Source organism: Manis pentadactyla, chromosome 2, assembly GCF_030020395.1.
Source record: "Manis pentadactyla isolate mManPen7 chromosome 2, mManPen7.hap1, whole genome shotgun sequence".
Classification (NCBI taxonomy): Eukaryota; Metazoa; Chordata; class Mammalia; order Pholidota; family Manidae; genus Manis; species Manis pentadactyla.
The window spans coordinates 152,392,382-152,413,716 of NC_080020.1; the positions used below are offsets into that span (position 1 = coordinate 152,392,382).

A 21,335-nucleotide genomic window follows, 5' to 3' on the forward strand; every position below is an offset into this window, starting at 1 on the left:
AGCCAATGCAATTCTTTTAAGACAGCCAATTTTATTATATTGTGCCACTCTTCATAAACATTTGTGAAATCTACAAGCATAGGTGGAGATACATAAAAATGTAATTGCCTTTTTTTCATGTTAATGAACTGTAATTTCCAAAACTGAAATAGTAAGCCAACTTAAATGTCACCAAGCACAGATATACAAAGGTCTATTTCCTAAAATGTTTTCTCAGACCTCCTCTGGGGACCTGATTGGGATTTATGTAAATTTAGTTGTGTCCAACCAGCCTGGACCATAGGATGTGAATAATTTCAGTCTGAGGACCCCAAATGGAACTTTGGAAAATGAGAAAATTACAGAAGAACTAAAAGATGATCCATTAAATTTGGGCAAGCATACAGTTAACAAAAAATAGAGGATCATTGCTTTGTTAAGTTGAAGAATTCATAGAAGGTGCTTTATTTTTGAAACTAAGCCAAGTTTTTGCTAAGGTGGATATCAATACCACTAAAATAGAATCTCCATTCAGAGAACAGTAGAAGGGCCATGCATCACCAATTGATAAGCATGCCTTTCTCAAATACAGCTGCCAGCAGAGCTGCTGGCTGGCAGGGGAAGTGGAATTCTCCCTCCAGAGGACACTGCTACTTAACTCAGAGGAATAGCCCTTTGTCCTGTGACTTTAATGGTTTTTTTCTTCAATAGCTTTTTCAGAAGTGTAACAATTCAAGAGTGGCTGCTCCTTGGAATATATACTATCACTCACATCCAGGCTTGGGTGGTTTCATATAGTAAAGGATTTTCCTACAATCATTCAGGTGTTGAGTCCAGATAGGCACTTGGAAAGTTTTGTTTTTTGTGTTTGTGTTTTTCCAAATCTTCTGCAAGTAAAGCTGGTTATCTCATAAGCACAGCTTTTCTCAGGAGACTTTCAGATCCTGTTGTTTCTACATGGAGCATAATGGTCATTCGATGCCCCGTGGCACCTCCCAGTTCCATCCTGACTGATCTGCAGCCAACAGGTTGTGCTGAATGAAACAGGAGCATCCTTAAGGAGCAGACCAGACAGTTCATGAAATGTCAGGCCACCAGACATGGTCCTCTCCACTCTAAAAAATGTAGCTTGGCCAGAATATCTCTCTGAGGAGATCGGACTCAGCAGCATGTCTCTGCATACCTCTCCTTTCAACCTGAACTTCATTCTTCAAAGTCTAAGACAGTTCAAGAGAGAGTATGTGGTTACAATATATTATACATGAAAATGCTCATGTATAAACCGAAAAGCAGTGGTCACTTGAGAATGAGAATCCTAATACCAATAATAACACAATCAGAATTGGCTCGACTTTCTCTTATGTTATATAACTGGTTTGCACAGTGCAATTATGGAAGTCATTCCTAACCATTGCAAACCTGTTTTTACCTTCAAGCACTGCTCTTTTGTCTGAGTGAAAAAGTTGTTCAGGTGAAATGTAAATTCAGACTTAGATTTTGGTTCTTCAAACACAGGCTGCCTTTTTAACAAAATTACCAAAACATTTGCGTTACCACCATCTTGTCTTTATACAAGAACATGTGTATTCCACAGCTTGGACCCTGGTTGCATTCATAATAATCAACCACCCACCTAGGCCAAGGGAAAGTGAATGGGACTCACATAAGTGTCATTTTGAGGTGGCATAAGGACTTTGTTAAAAGCTCCAAAAGGCATGTGGCAAATCCAGCCAAGTGGGAAGTCACTAAACCCAGTATCCACCTGCTGTGCCAAAGACGAGAGTTACTAATGGGCCATCACCATCCTGGCTATGCTCATTCAAGGTCTAGCCTGGACTGAACTTGCCCTGTGAAGTGAGTTCCAGGAGTGTGTGGATGAGCACAGCCCTGATGAGCAGGCCTCTGAACCATAGTAGAGCCTGCAGGACCTAGATTGCATCACCCTCCCCTCCCAAGAAGCAGGAATTTAAATCCCCATTCTACAGATAAAGTATCTCCAAGCAGCTCAGCCGTCATTAGATAGGGTTATTCTTGTTTGATTGCTTTGCAGATATAAAACAAATGCACACACACACACAGAATTGCAGATTCTAAACAAGTACGTGCGCGCACACACACACACACACACACACACACACACACACGGAAGGCACTATTGCCCTGCCAATGTCCTGATGCAGAATCCAAATGTTTCTGCCACTCTCACAATTCTGAGAGTAGACAGCTGAGTTTGGGTCTTTCACCGTCATCCAGAAGCACCAGTGATTTGCCCCATTTGCCTGATGAATCCTCAGTGATCTTTGTACCTACCAAGAGCAGGCCGAGGCAGGCACTTCCTTTGTACATACAGTCGTCCTGTCATGGTGAGCCTGGAGGGAGAAGAAATTCTTCCCCAAGAGTTTCTGGCAAGTTCTGAGATAAATAATATGCTTCTACCTGTAAACCTCTTGAGGAAAAGGGATTCGTCTCGGAAACCTAAAGGCCTCCCATCTCCTTTGCAAGCACCTTGTCTGAGAGATGCCGCCTGTGCTTGCGCTTCACCAGCAGCCTGAGAATGCGTGGACCTGTCTGCTAGCACCCACTCGCTGTCCCACAGGTCCTCTTCACACCGAGACCGGCAGAATTCAGAATTCCTCTGGCCTCCTTCCCTTCCACCTCCGCCCCGGGCAGTCCACGGGGAGGCTGAGGCTCCGTGACTGTGAGCAGGCCCGCTTTGCTGCACCTGTGTTTCAGTATCTAGTTCAGCTGGACAAAAATACTAAAGTAGATTAATGGAAAATATTTTGTTCATATAAATATATATATTAGCATAACACTACTAAAATACACATTTGATCATTCCCTCCATTCCCTTTCCCCAGGAATCTTCTTTATTTGCATTGTTGGGTCTTTTATTTATACTGATTTAGGTAGTAGAAGCAGCCAGAAACACCCCTTTATATAAGAGAAGGCAAAGAAGAATATAACTTCTAACTATAGAAGAATGGACCTCGAAGGTGGCAGGAGGCAGGGAGAGTGGTGGTCTGGAGGATTCGGGGAGAGAGAGAGGAGGAGGCCAGGAGAAGACAGAAGACAGACAGGCAGCTGCACGGGGACTTAGAGAAGACGGCTAAGAAGATCCTCCGGGCCTTTCACGGTGTGTTGTAGTCTGTCTCCCCTTGACCCTCTCTTGTCCAGAGGCTTTGATACTTAACCTCACTTTTCAAGGCTCTTATAGCATATTCGTGTTTCTCTCTGATGCAAGCCCATGCTCAAACTGGCCCCAGGACAGCCCTGATTTATATGGGTTACATGTAAAATAGGGATAGATTTGCACCAAACTGCAGATGGTGGCTGTCACCCTGGCAGTGAGATGGAGGTTTTTTGTTTTGGTTTGTTGAGTTTCATTTGTTTTTCACTTGTTACATGTACCCATTTTTTTTCTACAGTGCACACATACTGCTGGACAATTGAAAATTATAATGAAAATTTTGGGTCTAGAATTTAAACATACACCCCTGACTGTGCATCACATGCATACAATGAAGATGAAGTTGGAAATCTGAAGGTTTTGGGCTAGATGCTATATATTGTTGTTGGTATAACTCTATCATCTGTCTCCCAAAGCAGCTGAAGCATTTTGAGAACAAAGGTGACACGAGTAACCAAGGCTGTGATTAGTGGGGACAGAGCTTTGTGAACTATTCTTTAGGAGGACAAAGTATTTGTGTTTGGAACAGAAGGTTAGAAACTGGTAACTTACCACCTGTCCAGTGGGGGTCACAAGTAGTCCCCTTGTTCAGTACATTGACAGAAACTTTTACTAAAAAACACAATAAGGAAAAAGATCAATTTCTTGTAAGGAAAGCAGTTTCATTAAGAGGTACCATTTTGGTTTTTGACATAATAGTTCAGCAAAGATTTGTCAATTCTTTTACCTAAAAGGGTAATTAACATTGAAGAATGGTGCCTATTTAAAATCAAAATGCCACCTGTTCCTTCCTTTAAGAAGAGAACAAAACAAAACAAAGGAATACTTGGTCTGCAATTGTAGTGAAAGAAGCTCACGTAAACTTCAGCATCTGTGCTAAAGACTAAAGCCCAGTTACCAATTTTCAGTTCTCATCATCTGACACAGAACATTTTGGGAATGAGATTGAGGTGTATGCATGAATAAGGTAAAGGCTAATTCATCATCCCTCCAGGGCTCAGAAGGGCCACCGTTGTGGCTCTGTCATCGGGTGACATTGTATTTGTCAAGCACTTATGCACCCTGTGTTACCGGGTAGACTTTGTCCCAAGGGTTATTCGATAATGTAACTGGTACCCACTTCCTGTCCTCAAGGAGCTGGTGTCTAGCCTCCCTAAGACTGGCCATTTGTGGGGTAAGTGTCCAGCTTCCCAGGTAGAAGCAGCTGCTTGTCTAGGGACAGTGATGTCACATCTCTGGAAGCACAAGTTGCTCCCCACGACCGGGCCTGAGGCTGGATACCCAGCTTACTTCCCCCCGTGACTGGCCCCCCAACCACTGTGGTGAACACTGACAGCTCATTGCATGTCCAGGGTCTTCCTACCCTCATCCCTCCATTTCAGACTGACCTCTCGCCACTCCCACCCTGCCCCACAGATCTCCTCTAGGAATCTGCTGGCCCAGAAGGTTGCCTGTGTGGCGGGCAGCGTGGCCCATCCTCCAGGTGCCTTCTCTCTCTCCCAGGCCCTCAGTGAGCCCCAGCCCCTCTGAGGGAGTCTGCCGACAGTCACCATGGCCAGGGGACAGACCCCATGGCATGTGCTCACGTTGTCCCCACACTTTCCCTGCTTTCTCCTAAACTCCTAGTGCCACCCCTAGATTTTCACTTGTGATGGCAAATGCCTCAAGGGCCTGAAGCAGAGGGGGCCATGGGGTAGATGTCACAAATTGTTCACATTGTACCTCTAGCGAGTAAAAATGTCCTGGAAATGCTCAATGAAAACAAAACCCCTCTTGGAAGATTTGAATTGCCCAACAGGACTGTCACTGACAGTTTGACCTCCAACAAGGCCCCCAAATCAATTAGTTGGTAACAGGATCTAAATTACGATATAACATTATCCAGGCAAGCTTTATGTGCTAACCCTTAGAGTGTTTTCCATAGGATGTAATAGGTGCTCAATAAATGTCTGTTTCTGCCTTTATCAAATTTCTGGTAGACACATAAATCTAAACAATCCAGCATGGGGGAAAAAAACAGCTAGTCAAACTTTTCTCCAAAGGGGAAAGTGTACCCTAGTTTTATTTAAAAAGTAATATAGTAAGAGAATGCACAGCTAAGAAAAAAAAGAAGTGTTTCAACATACCTCTGAGATTGGAGCCATGGCAAAGAGTAGTAATCTGTCAACCCCAGAGGCTGCCTGCCCGTATCTTACCTCCTGGTCAAGTGCATTCACACCCGAAGGTCTTTCTGGAGGAGGGTGAGCCAGGATCTCTCCCATCCGTGATCTTCAAGGCACCTGCAGAGCCAAGACTAACACCCTCACACAGGAGATGGCAGATCCTCAAGAAAGAAAAGAGCCCAGCGCTAACTCACACCCTGCTGTGGGTAGTGCAGCGGGAGAAGGTCAACACAGGTGTGAGTGGTCAGGGGACACCTGGAAAAAGGACCAGCAGGCCCTCAGACTACAGGCAGAACCTCTCTAGCAGAGGAGCTCTGGGAAGCGAACAGGAGGAGGGCACGGCATTGGTTTGACGTTCAGAGAAACCAAGAATTGGAGTGATCCATACTCTGCCGGCCCGTTCAGCTGTTTGCCTTCTTTACTGACAAGTTCCTCAGCCCCTGAAATTCTAGCTTCTCATCCCGATCTTAATTCTGTTTGCACAGAGTCGGCCTTATTAGAGCAGCCATGCGCTTATGTGCAGCCTGGAGTGCCCAGAAGAGAGGGTTTCTCCTGTTCTCCCTGACTCCGTCTCATTGGCTTCCCCTCTCATACCCAAAAAGGTTCTTCTTTGGATGATAAATTTCAGTGTCATCCCTGACTCCACCTCACCCCTGCAGAGGACAGGACAAGACCAAAGTCTCCTGAACAAAATGCTTCCTAGACAGCATTTGTAGGAATCTGAAAATGTAAAGTACTCTTAATAACGGATTGAAAACTTAAGAGAATGAGACTCTTTCCTTTGTCTTGCAAATATTACTAAATAGGTTGAAAAACAAGTGAAAGCTCACAACATAAAAAGTTAAGAGTCTCATCAAGTAAGGACTAATGAAAAACAACAGCATAAGAGTTAAGTTAATGAAACCTAAAATGTGTTAGTAGATGTAGAAGGAAATTAAATAGTGAAATAAATTGATAAATGTAACTCTACTTGAAGAAGAAGGGCAAGAAAAAAGTAAGGCTTTGACAGGCAGAATTCCTATAAAGGTACATGGTTCTATCTAAATTACACACCCTGCTTCACTAGTAGCAAAACAAAAGTGAACTAACACTACCTATGATGGCATTTATATGAGTAATTGAATGTGGATACAATGTCCTAACACAGGTACAGCAAAATGATTAAAATCACTAACCCTGTATTGTCACCATAACAAGCTGATACTGTTAATACTCTCAGGATGCTACAACATGGAATAAAGGTTACTCATACATGACGGAGAAAGATGCATTCTAACCAGTTGAATCCTAAATGTACTTCTTTTAGGATGATAGCAAAATGTAGACCCAGAAAATCAAGCCATGTATCTTCTTCTTATGACTGTTATTTGCCAAAAATTACTGATGTTTTGTGCTTAACTGGCATTTCACTGCTCCAATCTCATGTATCCAACTATCTACTCAATGTCCCCACTTGAACATCCAGGAAGCAACTTGAAGTTCACAGTCTCAAAATTAAACTCCACCTTTAACTGCACCAATCTTGTCTGTCCCAATCAGTGGATCTCTGTCCAGACCAATGCTCAAACCAGGAACCTCAAACTCGTTCCTGTTGCCTCCGCTGGCCTCCCATATCTGAACAACTACCAATTCCCTCAACCTGCCTCCAAAGTGTAACACGACTCGTTCCATCTCCAGGGCTGCCATGCCTTCTCTTGGCCTGGATGGCTACAACACCCTCAAACTTGGTCCCTTCCTGCCCGAATCCATTCACCACACAGAACCCAGAGTGATATTTGAAAAGTGTAAATCATAATGGCTATTCTTTTTTTAAAATTATTGTTTTTATAGACTCACCAGAAGATACAAAGAATGTACAGGCAGGCGCCATATATCCTTCACCAACTTCCCCTAATGTAAATCCCTCAATGATTTCTTATTGCCCTGTGGATTATGTCCAAAATCTTTAACCTGACCTCGGAAGCCCTTGGTATCTGCCACTGTCTTCACTGCTCAATGAGTCCCTCATGGTGACCTTGTAGTTCTTCAGCTGAACAAGGATCTAGGCCTGCCTCGGGCCGTACTCCCAAACTGTTTTCCCTGCCTGGAGCCTTTCCTTCCCACCCTCTCCATTTCCCTGATGCAGTAACTCTTCTTTGTCTCCAGGCACTAGCTTTGTTACACCTCAGCGAGACTTCCTTGACCATTCCTGCCAAATGAGGTCCCCTTCATTCTGTTTCATAGCACCCTGTCTTTTAATCTAGAACGTTTGTGGGTGTTTCACTTTTCACATCTGACTCACCTCTACACCCTATGGGCAGCATGGAGAGGATTTTGTCTATTCTGACTGTCACCCAAGCCAAGCTCAGTACCTGCACAGAATAGGTACCCTAGATGGCATTACAGAGCTATCCACATGTCAGTTCTGATTCTATCAAGAAAGGAAGAAATTGAATCATTCTGGAACCCTTCTGAATTTCCCTTTGTTCTTCCCACTCCAGTATCCATGAACTTGTTCTTGGGTCAACCCAATTACAATAAGGGCACTTAATTTCCTCTTTGATTTCCCTTCAATAACAGATTGTGACTGGTAATTCATTTAGCATACACTGAAACCTGCATGTCTACTGATTAGGTTCCTGGCGAGCGTGCTGTAATAAAGACAGAGAAAGGAGAACCTGGAAAATGATTATTTCTGGGAGGAAATGTGTTTTGTCTCATAGACTTAACGCTTCAGAGTCATCCACGAATGAATAAAGAGCTCAGGAAAGATCAAAGAGGCATTCTCTTAACCCTCTCAACCTATTTTACTGAGACCTGAATAAGAGGAAAGTTATGAGAGGAGATGATGATTTAGGAAGAGAAGAATATGGTTGCTGTAATGTACAACTCTTGAAAGAAGGAAATTGAGCAATTCATCTAGTTTTACTATAAGTAGTTTTTCAGGCTTCAATCATGAGTCAGTTTTTTCCTGCTATTTAACTTGCAAGTTTATTTATTTTATTATTTTTCAACAGTAAAACAAAATAGTGTGCAAAAGCTAAGTATTTGTAAGAGAAGAGGCAGTAAAAAAATTTTGTGGTCTTTGCTTTGGTATATGACATACAATTTTAATCTAATGCCATAAAGCTTTTTTTTTCCTCAAGTCCTCAAGGAATTTAAAATATTGAATACACTCTCATCTCCTTTCTTGGTGAATGCTGAATTGTTCTCTGTAAAGTTTTTAATCGTGTAGAATAATGGCAAATTAAATAGCACAGTCAAAACCAGACATTAAAAATAGTGGTGCAGGGAGTCAGTGGTGCCACGAACCACAGCGTTAAGTATGTGGTAACATCCATCGTGTGGACAGATTGAAGAGTTAGGATCACAGAAAGACATTGCTTAGCGACTGGCAGGATGCCCGATGTCTAAGCCGAAAGGGACCTTTTGGTCCCAGCATCATGTCTGTCTGTTAAAGGAAAGCAGCCCTCGCTCCAGGCTTCCAGCTCAGCTTATTTTAGAGGACTTGGCCAACATTTGACCTACATAGCTATTCTCATTAGGAACCCCCACCTGGGATGCATTACTCCAGTGATGGTTGAGAGGCTGAGTTGCCTTTTTTCTGTTTGTTTTGCTTATGCTCATAAAGTGATTTTCTCCAAAGCTGCGTATCAACAAGCACTGTGCTTCCTGATCACAAAAGTCAGGGGGAAGCATTTGAACTTTATAAAATATGGGCAGCCATGGCTAGGGAAAACCTGAGATGCTGTGTTCAAGATTTCTGTTGAACTTTTTGTCACATGTCATATGATTTGTGTTATTCCAGGAAGAGGCAGTCTCCAATACCTCCTGCTGAGGTGATGTTAAGAGGCGGTGCTAGTAACGCATGCCATCTTCCCTTGGGGGAGTTCAAAATGCTTCTTGTATAGTTAGCCAGACAGAGTCAGGAGTAGTTTTTTTCAAGTATGGCTGCCAAAAGTGAGAGCCACCGTGTTGATGGAAGAACCTTCTAGGAGACAAGCCTGGGGACAAGGATGGCTGCCTGTCACCTGCTGGGGGCTTTTGGGAACGTGCTCCTGAGCCAGCCCTTCAGGAGGACAAAGGCCAGGGAGTGAGGGTAAAGGGGGCAGGTGCCCCTCCTCTAAGGTGTCGGGTGGGCTCCTGGTCTCCAGTCTTCCTCAGGCTTCTTCTGAGAAATGACACTGGAATGTGTCATTTGGGCCTTAATTCCCTGGAATCTGGGGAGGAAGGTGGGGGCAGTAACCCCTTAGATATCCACAGTAGCCTGGACATTGACTGAATGCTCCCTCATCATCCCATTCAAGGAAAGAAAGGGCAATTATGAAACCAAGATGTAGGCTGAGGGCCAGACTCAATCCATAATATAAATGAATGGCAGAACATCTCCCAGTTTAGATTTTATGTTTTCTCCTAAATCAATGAATGTCACTGTGGAAATTATCTGAGTTCCTTTTATTAATTTATTTTCAGTTCCTTTGACCAGACCCAGAAGCTAACATGTGCTGTGGCTTCTCTCAGATCTTTCATTCCTATTTTGCTGCAGTGCTTCTCCACAGAGACACCCTTGTCATTTTAAGAGGACATTTCCTCATTGTACAATGGACCTTCTTAATCTTTGAAGGGTTTTGACATCCCTGGCCCCAGGCACTAACTGCCAATAATAATTCAATAATAATTCACAACAGTGAATACAACAGGAAGAAACCCCTTTGCCCAATTCAGAGACCCCTGGGGTTGGGGGTCAGTAGTGCTCCAGCTGAGAACCACTGCCAGAGGCTTGGACAGGCTTCTGTTGCAACCTTAAGTCCAGCCTCTTCTCCCTAGCCACGTCCTTCCTTGTCTTTAAAGTTTTGCTCAAATTTCAGTGGAAAGGATTCATCCCTGTGATGTTTACTTAGAATACATTTACTGAGCATCTGCTAACAGTTCTAAGCACTGTCTAAGTAGCTGCTGGTCCACCAACCATCAGTTAACACTCATATCGCCACCTCCCTAACACTGTCCTAGCTTAATCTTTCTATCCACATGTTATGTCATCCTCAGGTCATCCTGGACCTTTATTCTGATTTCCTACCTAGGGTTTGAGTTTCTCCAAGACAAGGACTTCTGCTTTTGTTCTTATCCCTCCTGGAGCCCAGTGCAATCGTGTGCACATATAGGAGTTCAGTAAGTGTTGGGCTGACTGATCTCAGGACATGCACCTCTCACCAGGGCGCATTGGATTTCTGTGATAGGAATCATGGTTCTCATGTGTTATTTTTCTCTAATATGAAGACTCTATTTTGTTTGCTATTTAGGTATAATGAGGAATAGGGTGGGAAACATTCTGGTGTCCCTGGTCAACACTGAGCTTGATATGTATAGTGTACAAGGTGAAAATGGGTTGTATGTACTTCTTATTTCCTGGGGCACCCAAGTAAGCCTTGGTCTTAAAGGCCATGCTTTGACACCCCCCCCCCCGCCAATTATGACCTCTGAGACAGAGGACAGAGCATGCCCTCTGCCTTCCAAAGTCTCAGAGCTCAGTGATAGAAGGCACATGGACAAAACAGAATAGGCAGACAAAAGGAGGTGAATACACAACTGGGAGAATCTGATGGAGAAATGGAGGCCTTATCATTTTCTTTTTTCTCTTTGTTTTTTGTATTTTGAAAATTTAAAACACATACAAAAATGCTCAAAATAATAAAATAAAGCCCCAATGTGCTCAGCACATAGCTTCAACAGTAATCAACCCAAGGCCAGCTTGTTTCATTTATATGCCGGCCCACTTACCCTACCCTCCAACTGTATTATTTTAAAACAAATTCCAACGTCATATAACTGTATCCATAAATATTTCAATATGAATCTCTTAAGGAGCCCCCAAAATTGCCACAATATCATTGCTATGCCTAAAAGAAATCAAAAATCTCATATCATTGTATTTCCAGTCAGTATTTCAATTTCCAATTGCGATGACTTTTCAATCTGAAGATTTATTGTAACTGGGTCAAAAATTATACCTTTGTTGGGAAAGAAGCTACAAAGGAACCAAAACAGATCTTTTTTCTTACAGGAAAGTAGAATAAAGCAATGGTAAAGTGATTTCAGGAAGTAAAAATGACAGAGTTGTGAGCCCCTCCAGGTCTCCAGAGACCTACCTGCCCAAGCTCACCTGTCCAGAACCCGCGCCTCCCCAAGGTCGCCCCCTGGTGGCAGGAGTGCACTTCAGGGACCTCAGCTAACTTCAGGAATGCTCAATTCGTAACATAACAGGGCTCTCTACTGCTAGTAGTTTAATATTTGGCCACATGGCAAAAAATGTATGTGACACAGGTTTTTTTAAAGTGTTGATTGAGCACATAATTTAAAAGTCAGAATACTAAATAAACATCTCTGCCCTTTCTTCCAGCAGGCAGCCCAGAGAACTGCTCTCCACGCTCTGTCTGACAGGTACATTTTGTCATTTTTATGAACTATAAATTGCTTTATGATACATTGAGCCCTATTTATTGTGGCATATAATTCATAATCGGATTTTGTCCCTAAAGTGTCTGTGAACTGGGATGTTAAACATTTTGCATGCTTGGATTTGTCATGCATGTGTGGAGTTTATTACTGCAAAAATCGCCTTGTTGTATTTCATAGAAAGTATGAAGAATCCCTTTTGTGCAATGACACAAGAGACAAGAAACTTAGAGGAGAAGGCCTGAATGGCACAGTAAATTCTGAACTTTGGAACTGGTTGAGATCTAAGCTCATTTTTCAGCAATAAGTACTTCATTTATTTTGAGATGTTTTCTTCAGACTTTTTTCCATATCATTTCACCAGGAGCTGGCTGTCTTTTGGTGAGATTCTCTCTTGAAAAACTTTATGTGCATAACCCAGTTGATGGTCCTGAGTCCCTGACTTTTCTACCCCTTGCTTTGGTTTGGATTTTTTCTGACGTGTTATTGAATGAGATACGTAAACCTAATAAATAAGCACACTCAAGCTGTAGTCACACCCCACTTTGCCTGAAAGACTGTATATGAAGATAGTTGAACAGGGATATATAAAAGGTACTTTTTAGAACAGACCGAGCCCTTTTTTGTCTTGGTTGGTTTTCGATTCTTCACTCACATCTGGAGAAGATGTGGCTCTGGCTGGCTGGTGGGCACCTCGGCATTAACTAGCTGACATCACCATCATCCCCTCCTTCCTGAAGTGTCTTTTTTTTTTCGTGGAATGAGCAATAACTGACTGTGTAACTAGCTTGGTGCAGTGCCTCTCCAAGGTAAAATTTGTCACTTAGGCAAATTTTCTGTCCACATGCGTGAAAACATTTTCTCCATGGTGGCAGACTGGGCATGAATACTTCCATTTCAGTTGAAAAGCCCTTCCATGACAGCCCCACTAGCTTGTATGCTCTCCCTGAGTGGCTGCCACGTGGTCTTCTGGAATCACGTCTGGGATTTTCACAAAAGCTGATAACTATACTGCTTCGGAGGCTATTGGTAGAAGAAGAGGAGACTTGGGATCAAAACATTTAAAATCTGACACATTAATTCCTTTCCTCTACATATTTCTTTCTTCCCTTTGATTTCTTAAGTAAGTGACTCCTTCAACAAAATGCATTGAGAAGCATGAGGAAGCTCTCAGTTTACAATATTATGTCCTTACCAATGGTTACGAGGTTCCTTTTGGGGGTACTGAAGATGTTGTAAAATTAGATTATGGTGATAGTTTCACGATCCTGTAAATACACTAAAAAACATTGAACTGCACACTTCAAATGAGTGAACTGCATGGTATACAGTTTATATTTCAGTGAAGCTACACATGCAGACATAAATGTCATGACATTTGGTAGAATGAGTCAAAACCTATTTTAGGAAAATGCAGACTCCCTTCGAAGACATGGTTGCAGATACAAAGAAACATCATCAGAAACTAGGACTAATACATCCTAAGGCTTCTTCCCAAAAGATACAGGACTCTGTCTTAGATATAAAATGTACATGGATTTTAATGATGAGCAACACTATTCCCTTTGACTTTTTTCTGATATTCTCACTAAAACCCCTTGTGAAGCCCAATAGTTAGTCAACTAGTAAGCTGGCATATTTGCCTCTATTGATTACTGCTAAGTGCACAATACTGTGAGAAAAAAAAGTCCATTCCCTAGAGACACAGGGGATCCCCATTGTCATTACTTTTCTTATGAATTTCTCTATCTTCTAATGTAATGTAGCATTTTCCCCTTAAATCTAACAGTTTTTCTGGTAAAAACTGAGGGGACTTGGCTCATTTCAAATTAATGAGTTGCCTTTGTCTGCTATGCTAGCAAGGCAATTGTGTAAAGCTGCCTTCTCTGTGCTCTTTGTGTTCTGTTTACCACTAATTCAGGGCCACAGGAGTCATTTAAATAAATGAGAAGCATCTGTAATCATCTGGCGATACAATCTTAAACTCTTCTTCAGAATAAGGACTTAAAAGACCTATTGAATCAATAGGTTTCTTATTTTCTAGTTTTTAAGTTAGAGAATGTTAACAGGTGAGAGATGTCCTTTTCTAGCACATTACTAATCCTGCTGAACAAACCAGTGTTTTCTAGAAAAGGATCACTGGGACTCCAGGTCATACCACTGATCCAGTATAAAGGACTTGCCTGATACTCTGGCAGAGGAACCGCCCAGGGTAGGGATGGAATGGAGGGAAGATTCCTTCCTTGCCAAGGTGGCGATCTAGCCCAATATCTCTAGCACAACATCTCTGGCTACTTACAGCCTTGTGTTAATCTATTACACATTCATTTATACAGATTACTCTGTTTTCCTAAACTACTTTTTCTGCCTGTCACCCCATGATATAAAATTCAACAATGATTTGGCAGCACTTTCATTTTCAGAAAACAAGAGCATTTTTCAGACCTTAAAAGGTGCTCCCTGAGTTCTGCAATCCTGAAGTTAACAGAAAAGCCCACGCCGGCTCCAGCCATGCCACCTGCAGGCTCCTTGTCTCGGTGCCCTGATGTGTGCTCACCTGTGGACCCGTTTCACTTGCATTTAGCTCTATAACTGTCTTGAGTACCCGGTGAACACAAGGACATTGGATTCAGGAGAGCCATTTTGCTTCAAGACGTGCAACTTGATGATGGCATAGACTTGGCTGACTGGCGGTCACGGGGGGGATGTGAGTTTACACTATAGGAGGCCAGTAGTTCCTTAGTTGTTCTCTGCTTCTCCATAAGAAAGCCTGCCTTTGAGGCTTGAATCCTGGCCCTTCTAAGGGCAGATAGAAATTTCTTCCCTGTGGCATGTCAGAAGGGAAAGGATATTCAGGAAAGGAAAGGAATTTCTTCCAAAGGCCCTCTTGTCTCTTTTTTCATTTCTCTTGTTTCTTGGTTTAAATAGGCATTCTAGCAGAAACCCAGTATCTGGCAATTAATACCATATGTTTGCAGTGAGTCCTCAGCAATCAATACACCACCTTGATAAATTAAAACTGTGATGTTTCCATTACCTACCTTTAAAAAGCATCTGTGATCACCCCCAAAGAAAACCTTCGGCCTTGTTTGGTTTGCCTACTTTATGGTTCAGCCGAAACAGCCAAAGCATACCACAGGTCAAAACTGGGTCTCCATGGCCAGGCAGATCTGGGCTTTAGCCCAGCCCATTGTGCCGTCCTGCAATGTGGGGAAGATTGTGTGAGGACAGGATGGCACAATTTTTATTCCTTTCTATTGCTGACCATGGAACTTTTCATCTGCCCATTTTATACCTTTGAAAAGTCAGCTGGCCTTCCAGAGGCCCACTGGTGCCCCAAATCATAAAGAAAGCAGGAGACCAGGACAGGAAGAGGAAGTACAATTCTCAACAAGGTAAACAAGCCAATTATAAGAAAACCTCCATTTGCCAAGGTACATAGTCCTTCCTCCTTACCCACTCCTCCGAATGTGCCTCCCAAGGGTTTGCCTGCTTACAGATTATTGTATCAGATGGGGTAGAGAGAGGCAGAGGAGAATGGGATAACTGGGCTTGCTGTTCATTCCTAAAGGTATTCCTTTGATGTAGACACACTGCACTGTGGAGGCTGCCCTGTCACCAATAATGTGGAAAATATGCAAAGTGCTGTCGGGAGAAGGAAGGAAATGTGTGCCGCATATGAAGTGCCTCTGAATGTGATTAACTCCCCTTCATAAGTAGTAAATAGGAGATAACTGTGATCAAAAAAGGGATTTGTGTGATTTATCAAGCTGAGCAACTGTGCATGTGTGGAGAAGCTGGAGGTCAATCTTGAAATCTGGGGCAAGAGGATCACTTGGAAATTGCCAGGACTAAGAAGTTAATCATACCGTTGGACTGCTTCCATCTGTCTCAGGGCAACAGAGCTGCTGCAGAGCAAGCAGCCATGCTTTATAGCAGCAGATCGGGAATTAATATTTGCTGCAAAACCTCAAACCTCATTTGCAGTAACTTGGGTTTTATAAAAATGGAGCATAATTTCATATGAATAAATCACATTCAGCTAGAAACAGGAGATGCTGGGAAAAAATGTGTTCGATTTTAAAAAAAAAGAAAAAAAAAGAAAATGAGCAAGAAAGCCAACATGAAAACAGTTGTTGAAGCGATGGCACTTGGAGGGCAGGAACGGCGTGTGGTTAAATTGTGTGTGCGATCATCTGCTGCAATGTCAGCCTGCCACTCCAGAGCTGGCTGTGTTTTTTATAGCCTTGGAGATGCATCACCACAATGTAACCTGTCTGCCCATCTGGCCATATCCCAGGTCCAAAATCCATTTATATTGAAATCCAAACAACTGACACTGCTTTATTCGTTTATGCCACAAGTATTTGTTGAGCGCATCCTGTGAGCTCCAGCTGCGGGGCACCACACTGTTGCAGTGGATGGTGCTGAGCATATGGCCCCAGGCTGGCTCCTGGCTTCACTGTCCGGGGCACTGGTTTGCACAGAGAAAGGCCACTGTGGGCTCATTCATTTGCTGCTGTCGATTTTGCCCTTCCTCACATAAATCTCATCCATCAAATCTCCTCTCCCCATTAGGGAGAATATAATGAAACTGATTCAGTGAGGTACAGCCTAAAATGAAGGAGTTTTATCTGCACATGGGTCTGGTCTGTGTCCTAAGGTAGGACCAGAAACGGCCCCATAGCGAGGAGGGGAAGGCAGGGTGGGCATTCAGCTTCCTGACCACTGATCAAGGGTAACAACTTCAACTGAGCAAAGGGAGCATGTCGGGGGGCGGCTGCCAGCACAGAAGTGAAACCTCCTGGGTAGCATTTTACACCATGTCCCTGACGTCAAGACAGGAGAATCCCAGCTGCCATGCACTGCTAATATGTGGTCTCTTCTTTAACAGTCCGAAAGGAGGCATGAGGGACTTTCTGAGAAAGTTTTAAATTTCCAGCACTGGGTATGCTAAAGCAGCACACTGGAGGGTATGTTACCACCACACCCTGAGACCCACAGCAGTCTCTAGTCTCTCCAGTGCCAGGGAGTCCTTAAAATCACATCTTTTTGGTATACTCTGTAAATAAAAACTTTTAAAAGAGCTTTAGAGTTTAGAAGCACTGTCACTCTGACTGCCTCACTTTATGATCCTCGTAACAAACCCCATGAGGTGGGAAGGACCCATTGCACAGATAGGAACCCTGAGCCTGAGACAGGTGGTGCGACTCACTCAGGTCACAGGTAGCAAGCAGCAGAGCTGGCACTAGACTCCGGGCCTCTGATTCCAATGAGTAGGTAGGGTCTCTCATCCTCCATCACATAGCAACAAGGCAGGTGTGGAAGGGCACAGAGACAGGTAACTTATGCCACATTCTGCATTCTAACAAAAAGCTTAGTCTGTACTTATCCTTTATTTATTCCTGTTAACATTTCTGGCTTCATTCCTTTTATCCCTAACGCCTAACACAGTTCCTGGCAATTAGGAGACACAATAAGTTATTTGATGAATGAAAGAAAACAAAGAACAAACAAATGAATGAACTAAGACCAATGTTTTGTAGTTAAACTATGGCATCCTTGGGTTTTTTTTGTTTTTGTTTTTGTTTTTGTTTATGTTTTCTGTCTTTTTTATTAAGGTATCATTGATGTACAATCTTATGCTCAGGTCTCACATGAACAACATTATGGTTACTAGATGCCCCCTATTATCAAGTCCCCACCACATACCCCATTACAGTCACTGTCCATCAGCGTAGTAAGATGCTATAGAGTCACTACTTGTCTTCTCTGTACTATACTGCCTTCCCTTGCCCCCTCTGTATTATGTGTGCTAATCATAATGCCCCTCGATCCCCTTATCCCTCCCTTCCCACCCACCTTCCCCAATCCCTTTCCCTTTGATAACCACTAGTCCATTCTTGGGTTCTGTGAGTCTGCTGCTGTTTTGTTCCTTCAGTTTTTGCTTTGTTGTTATACTCCACAGATGAGTGAAATCATTTGGTACTTGTCTTTCTCTACCTGGCTTATTTCGCTGAGCATAATACCCTCTAGCTCCATCCATTTTGTTGCAAATGATAGGATTTGTTTTCTTCTTATGGCTGAATAATATTCCATTGTGCATATTTACCACATCTTCTTTATCCATTCATCTACTGATGGACACTTAGGTTGCTTCCATATCTTGGCTATTGTAAATAGGGCAATAAACATAAGGGTGCATATGTCTTTTTTGAATCTGTGATCTTGTTTTCTTAGGGTAAATTCCTAGGAGTGGAATTCCTGGGTCAAATGGTAGTCATTCTTGGTTTTAAACAGAAAATACCTTTGTTCCCATCCCCCTACCCTGTCCCCTACTTTTCAGAAACTCTGAGTGTCTGCCATTGCATCAGAGCAACCCTGGAGCAGTGGTGGATGGTTAGGGGCTCCTCACTAAGGGAGTCAAGCAGGTGTCCATGCCTTTAAGAGTCTGTAGAACAGAGGAACACCATTAACTGCCAGACAGGCAGAGGGTAAACTTGGAATTCTTTTTAGAAAATCAGCCCAAAAGTAAGGTAGAAATTCTCCAGAAAATACTTCACCCAGCACCATTAAATCAGAGTGAAATTACATTAGAAACCAGTAACCAAAAGAGAACTCTGTGATGCCATAGAGAGGTTTCCGCTGTGGAGTGGGGTGGGGACAGGTGACCTCTGGCTCCTCCCTCACTCCCCTCCCCACTTCTCATTTCTGTGCTTTGTACTGTTGGCACCACTTAAAATGCTCTCTACCAATTACTCATTCTTATTTTCCTCCATTCACTCAGTGCATACTTATAGTACTGAGCCCCTTACCCTGAGTGGGTATGGCATGGTGCTGGCCTCTGTGGAAGACACAAATGTTCATTAGGTGTGTCGCACTGTCCGGGAGTTTACAGCATGGGAGAGGCAACTTAGGTATACGCATGACTACTGTGTGTGCAGAATGCTGACTCGTGCGTCCACAGTCATCAGCCTCACTGGGGTGGCCATGTGCAGGCACCATGCTAAGCTTCTCACAGACATCACCAAACCCTCACTACAACCCTCCCAGCCAGGAATGGGAAATTCAGCATTAGAGCCTTAAAGAGCTGGTATTTTCAATGAAGCCTTATTTCATTTCCTCTTCTAAATGCTCTCCCTAAAATCCTAGGGAATCTGGGTTTCCAGGAACACATCACTTACCCACAGTATTACAGCCGTAAAGCCCCCAGAGTGGCCTGACTCTAGTCACTGCTCTTGGCTGCTTCAGTAACACCCTCTCTCATCAGGTTGTGAGAAGTAAGAGTCACCGAAGGGGTGCAGGCAAAGTGCTAGGGACCCTCAGAGCACAGAGGAAGGGGAGCGGGAGGCATTTGAAGTAGTGTGTGAAGGGTGTGCAGTGTCGGGTGACCCAGGAATGCTGTCTGCCAGAAGATGGCCTGAGCAAGACAAGGCTCTGGGGTTGAGCCGGGGGCAGCAGGCCCTTCTTTCCTCTGGGTTGTGGGCATCCAAAGGGAAAGGTGTCCGAGAGTCAGTTCCAGCAGCCACCACTGCAGGGCTGTCAGCAAGGGTCGCCTTTTGCTACACAGCACTTCAGACGTGGGATCGAGCCTCATCTGCCACCGAAACCTTAAATAACCAGTTCGCCCACCTCCCACAGCTCCTACTCCATCAGCACCTCATATCACTGCTGCCAGAGGCCTGCTCCTGGCCTTTGCTTGCTTTATGTATTCGTGTCTGGCCTCGGCAACTGACTGGAGAACAGGACTTGCATCTTGAGTATTGGATAGTACCTTACACAAAACGGCTGCTCAGCAAGGACTTCCCACATGCCTTCCCAACAAGAAAGACCAAGAATTGGAACTATCACTCAGCTCTGCTCTCAGGAGAAGGAGGGAGAAGGAAAATGGCCAAATCACTGGCCCAGCTTTCCCTCTTCACAAGACATTTTGAAGCAAGCATGGGACTTCAAATCCTTGAACTTGGGCAAGAATTTGCCTCGGGGAAGTATTTACCCATCTGAGTCTGAATTGCATGAGCAGGATGATATTAATTGATGCTAATGCCCTCCTTGTTAGGTCTATGCCCAGGCGAAATGACGTGATAAATAGAGAAAGTACTTTGGTTATCCATCCATAGGGCAGCAATTACTCTATCACACCGCTAAAGAGAAGCCACTCAAGATACCATGAGATACTCTTTGATTTAAGTCCTAGCAAGAGGTTTTAAAACCAAGCGAGGAAAATATTAGCCTTTGGGTTTAATATATGAAACCATGAATAATTACTAGTATGGGCCCTGTTTTTATATTGACACTATAAAACAATGAATATCAAGAAATCCCAAGAACTACCCTCTGTTCCTTATACCATCTGGATTTCAACATATGTTCTGATACAGCCTGTTTTTCCCTACAACCCAAATGTGGCTCCTGGGTCCTAGGTGAGCCTCACGTAGGCCCCCAAGGAGGCTGCCCCCCGTCTCCCCCACACCATCTTCCAGCCACCTTCACACAGAAGAGCCATCCTGGGTCCTTTCCAGACACCTTTTCCAGCTGATCTCCAAAGAGTCAATCTCATTTTATTATTTCAGAGTAAATAATCCTTATTTCAAAAGCAAGCAGTGATTCTCAGCTAACACGGAGGATCCCTGGTAGAGATCTGTTTGTGCATGAAGAAAAATTTCTAAGCAACTTAGTCAGCACTCTGCTGGCCGACAGGCCGATGACATCCATCCATACTCACAAAAGCACACGCCCTTGGCTTCACTGCTGCTCCCTGTGGGCCACATGCGCATCCTGGGCAGCCCTGTGGGGGCTGTTAGCACAACTGACTGCATTAACATCATGAGCAAACACAGGCTGTCAAGTCTAAAAATCAGCTTTTTAAAAGCCCCCCTAGTTCTAATCTCCCCAATAAAACTAAATGGCTCCAGAGAAGCCATTAAAGTCTATCAGGTAAATAACACACACTTTAAAAGGTCCCAAACATGCATTTTACACAATAGAACAGAGCAGCCTGGAAGAGAATGCCACAGCTCTTTTGAGTAAATAAACAGTGAGTTGTATGAAGCCACTAATTGCCCTTTAGGATGGTTCACTGGGTTTGGGAAGGGTTAACGTGGACCTGCTGCCTGATGTATGGAGGAGGATGGGTCGAGGGCCTCTGGGTGAGAGTACATTGTAACCCTTTAGCCACAATGCCCACAAGAGCCTCGGGCCCCCTCGGGCCCGCAGGAGCAGCTGGGGCATACATCGGCAGGTTTGACATCTCTAAGAAAGAATCATAGTGATGATAGCCACACAACAATGGGAGTATGCTTAATGACACTAACTTGTGCACTTGAAATAGGTTGAAGTGGTAACTTTGATTTTATATGTATCTCACCACAATAAAAGAGGAAAAAAATGGAAAAAAATGAATACACCTTTCTGCACACCCTAATATTCCAAGCTCTCCAGGAGGGTCCCCGAGCTTGGGTCTAGGGTGGAGGAGAGCCTCTGTCCCGAGTGTGAGGTGCTAGGGCTCTGCCCTGGAGAGTCCTTCCTTCCCTCCTGCTAGGAAAGGCCTCTCACAGGTGACCCTGGCATCC

The 21,335-nt window shown here is 43.7% G+C and overlaps 1 protein-coding gene across 4 annotated transcripts in view; it reads left to right on the forward strand.

Moving 5' to 3' along the window:
- AFF3 (ALF transcription elongation factor 3) overlaps positions 1–21,335 on the forward strand; it is a 507,786-nt gene that overhangs the window by 396,220 nt on the left and 90,231 nt on the right. For 3 of the 4 annotated variants that reach the window (XM_036879973.2, XM_036879974.2, XM_036879976.2), the window contains one exon: positions 11,708–11,748. In XM_036879973.2, the coding sequence (XP_036735868.2) occupies positions 11,708–11,748 (41 nt within the window). The remainder of the gene's footprint in view (positions 1–11,707; positions 11,749–21,335) is intronic. The other variant, XM_057496944.1, reaches the window with a different exon arrangement.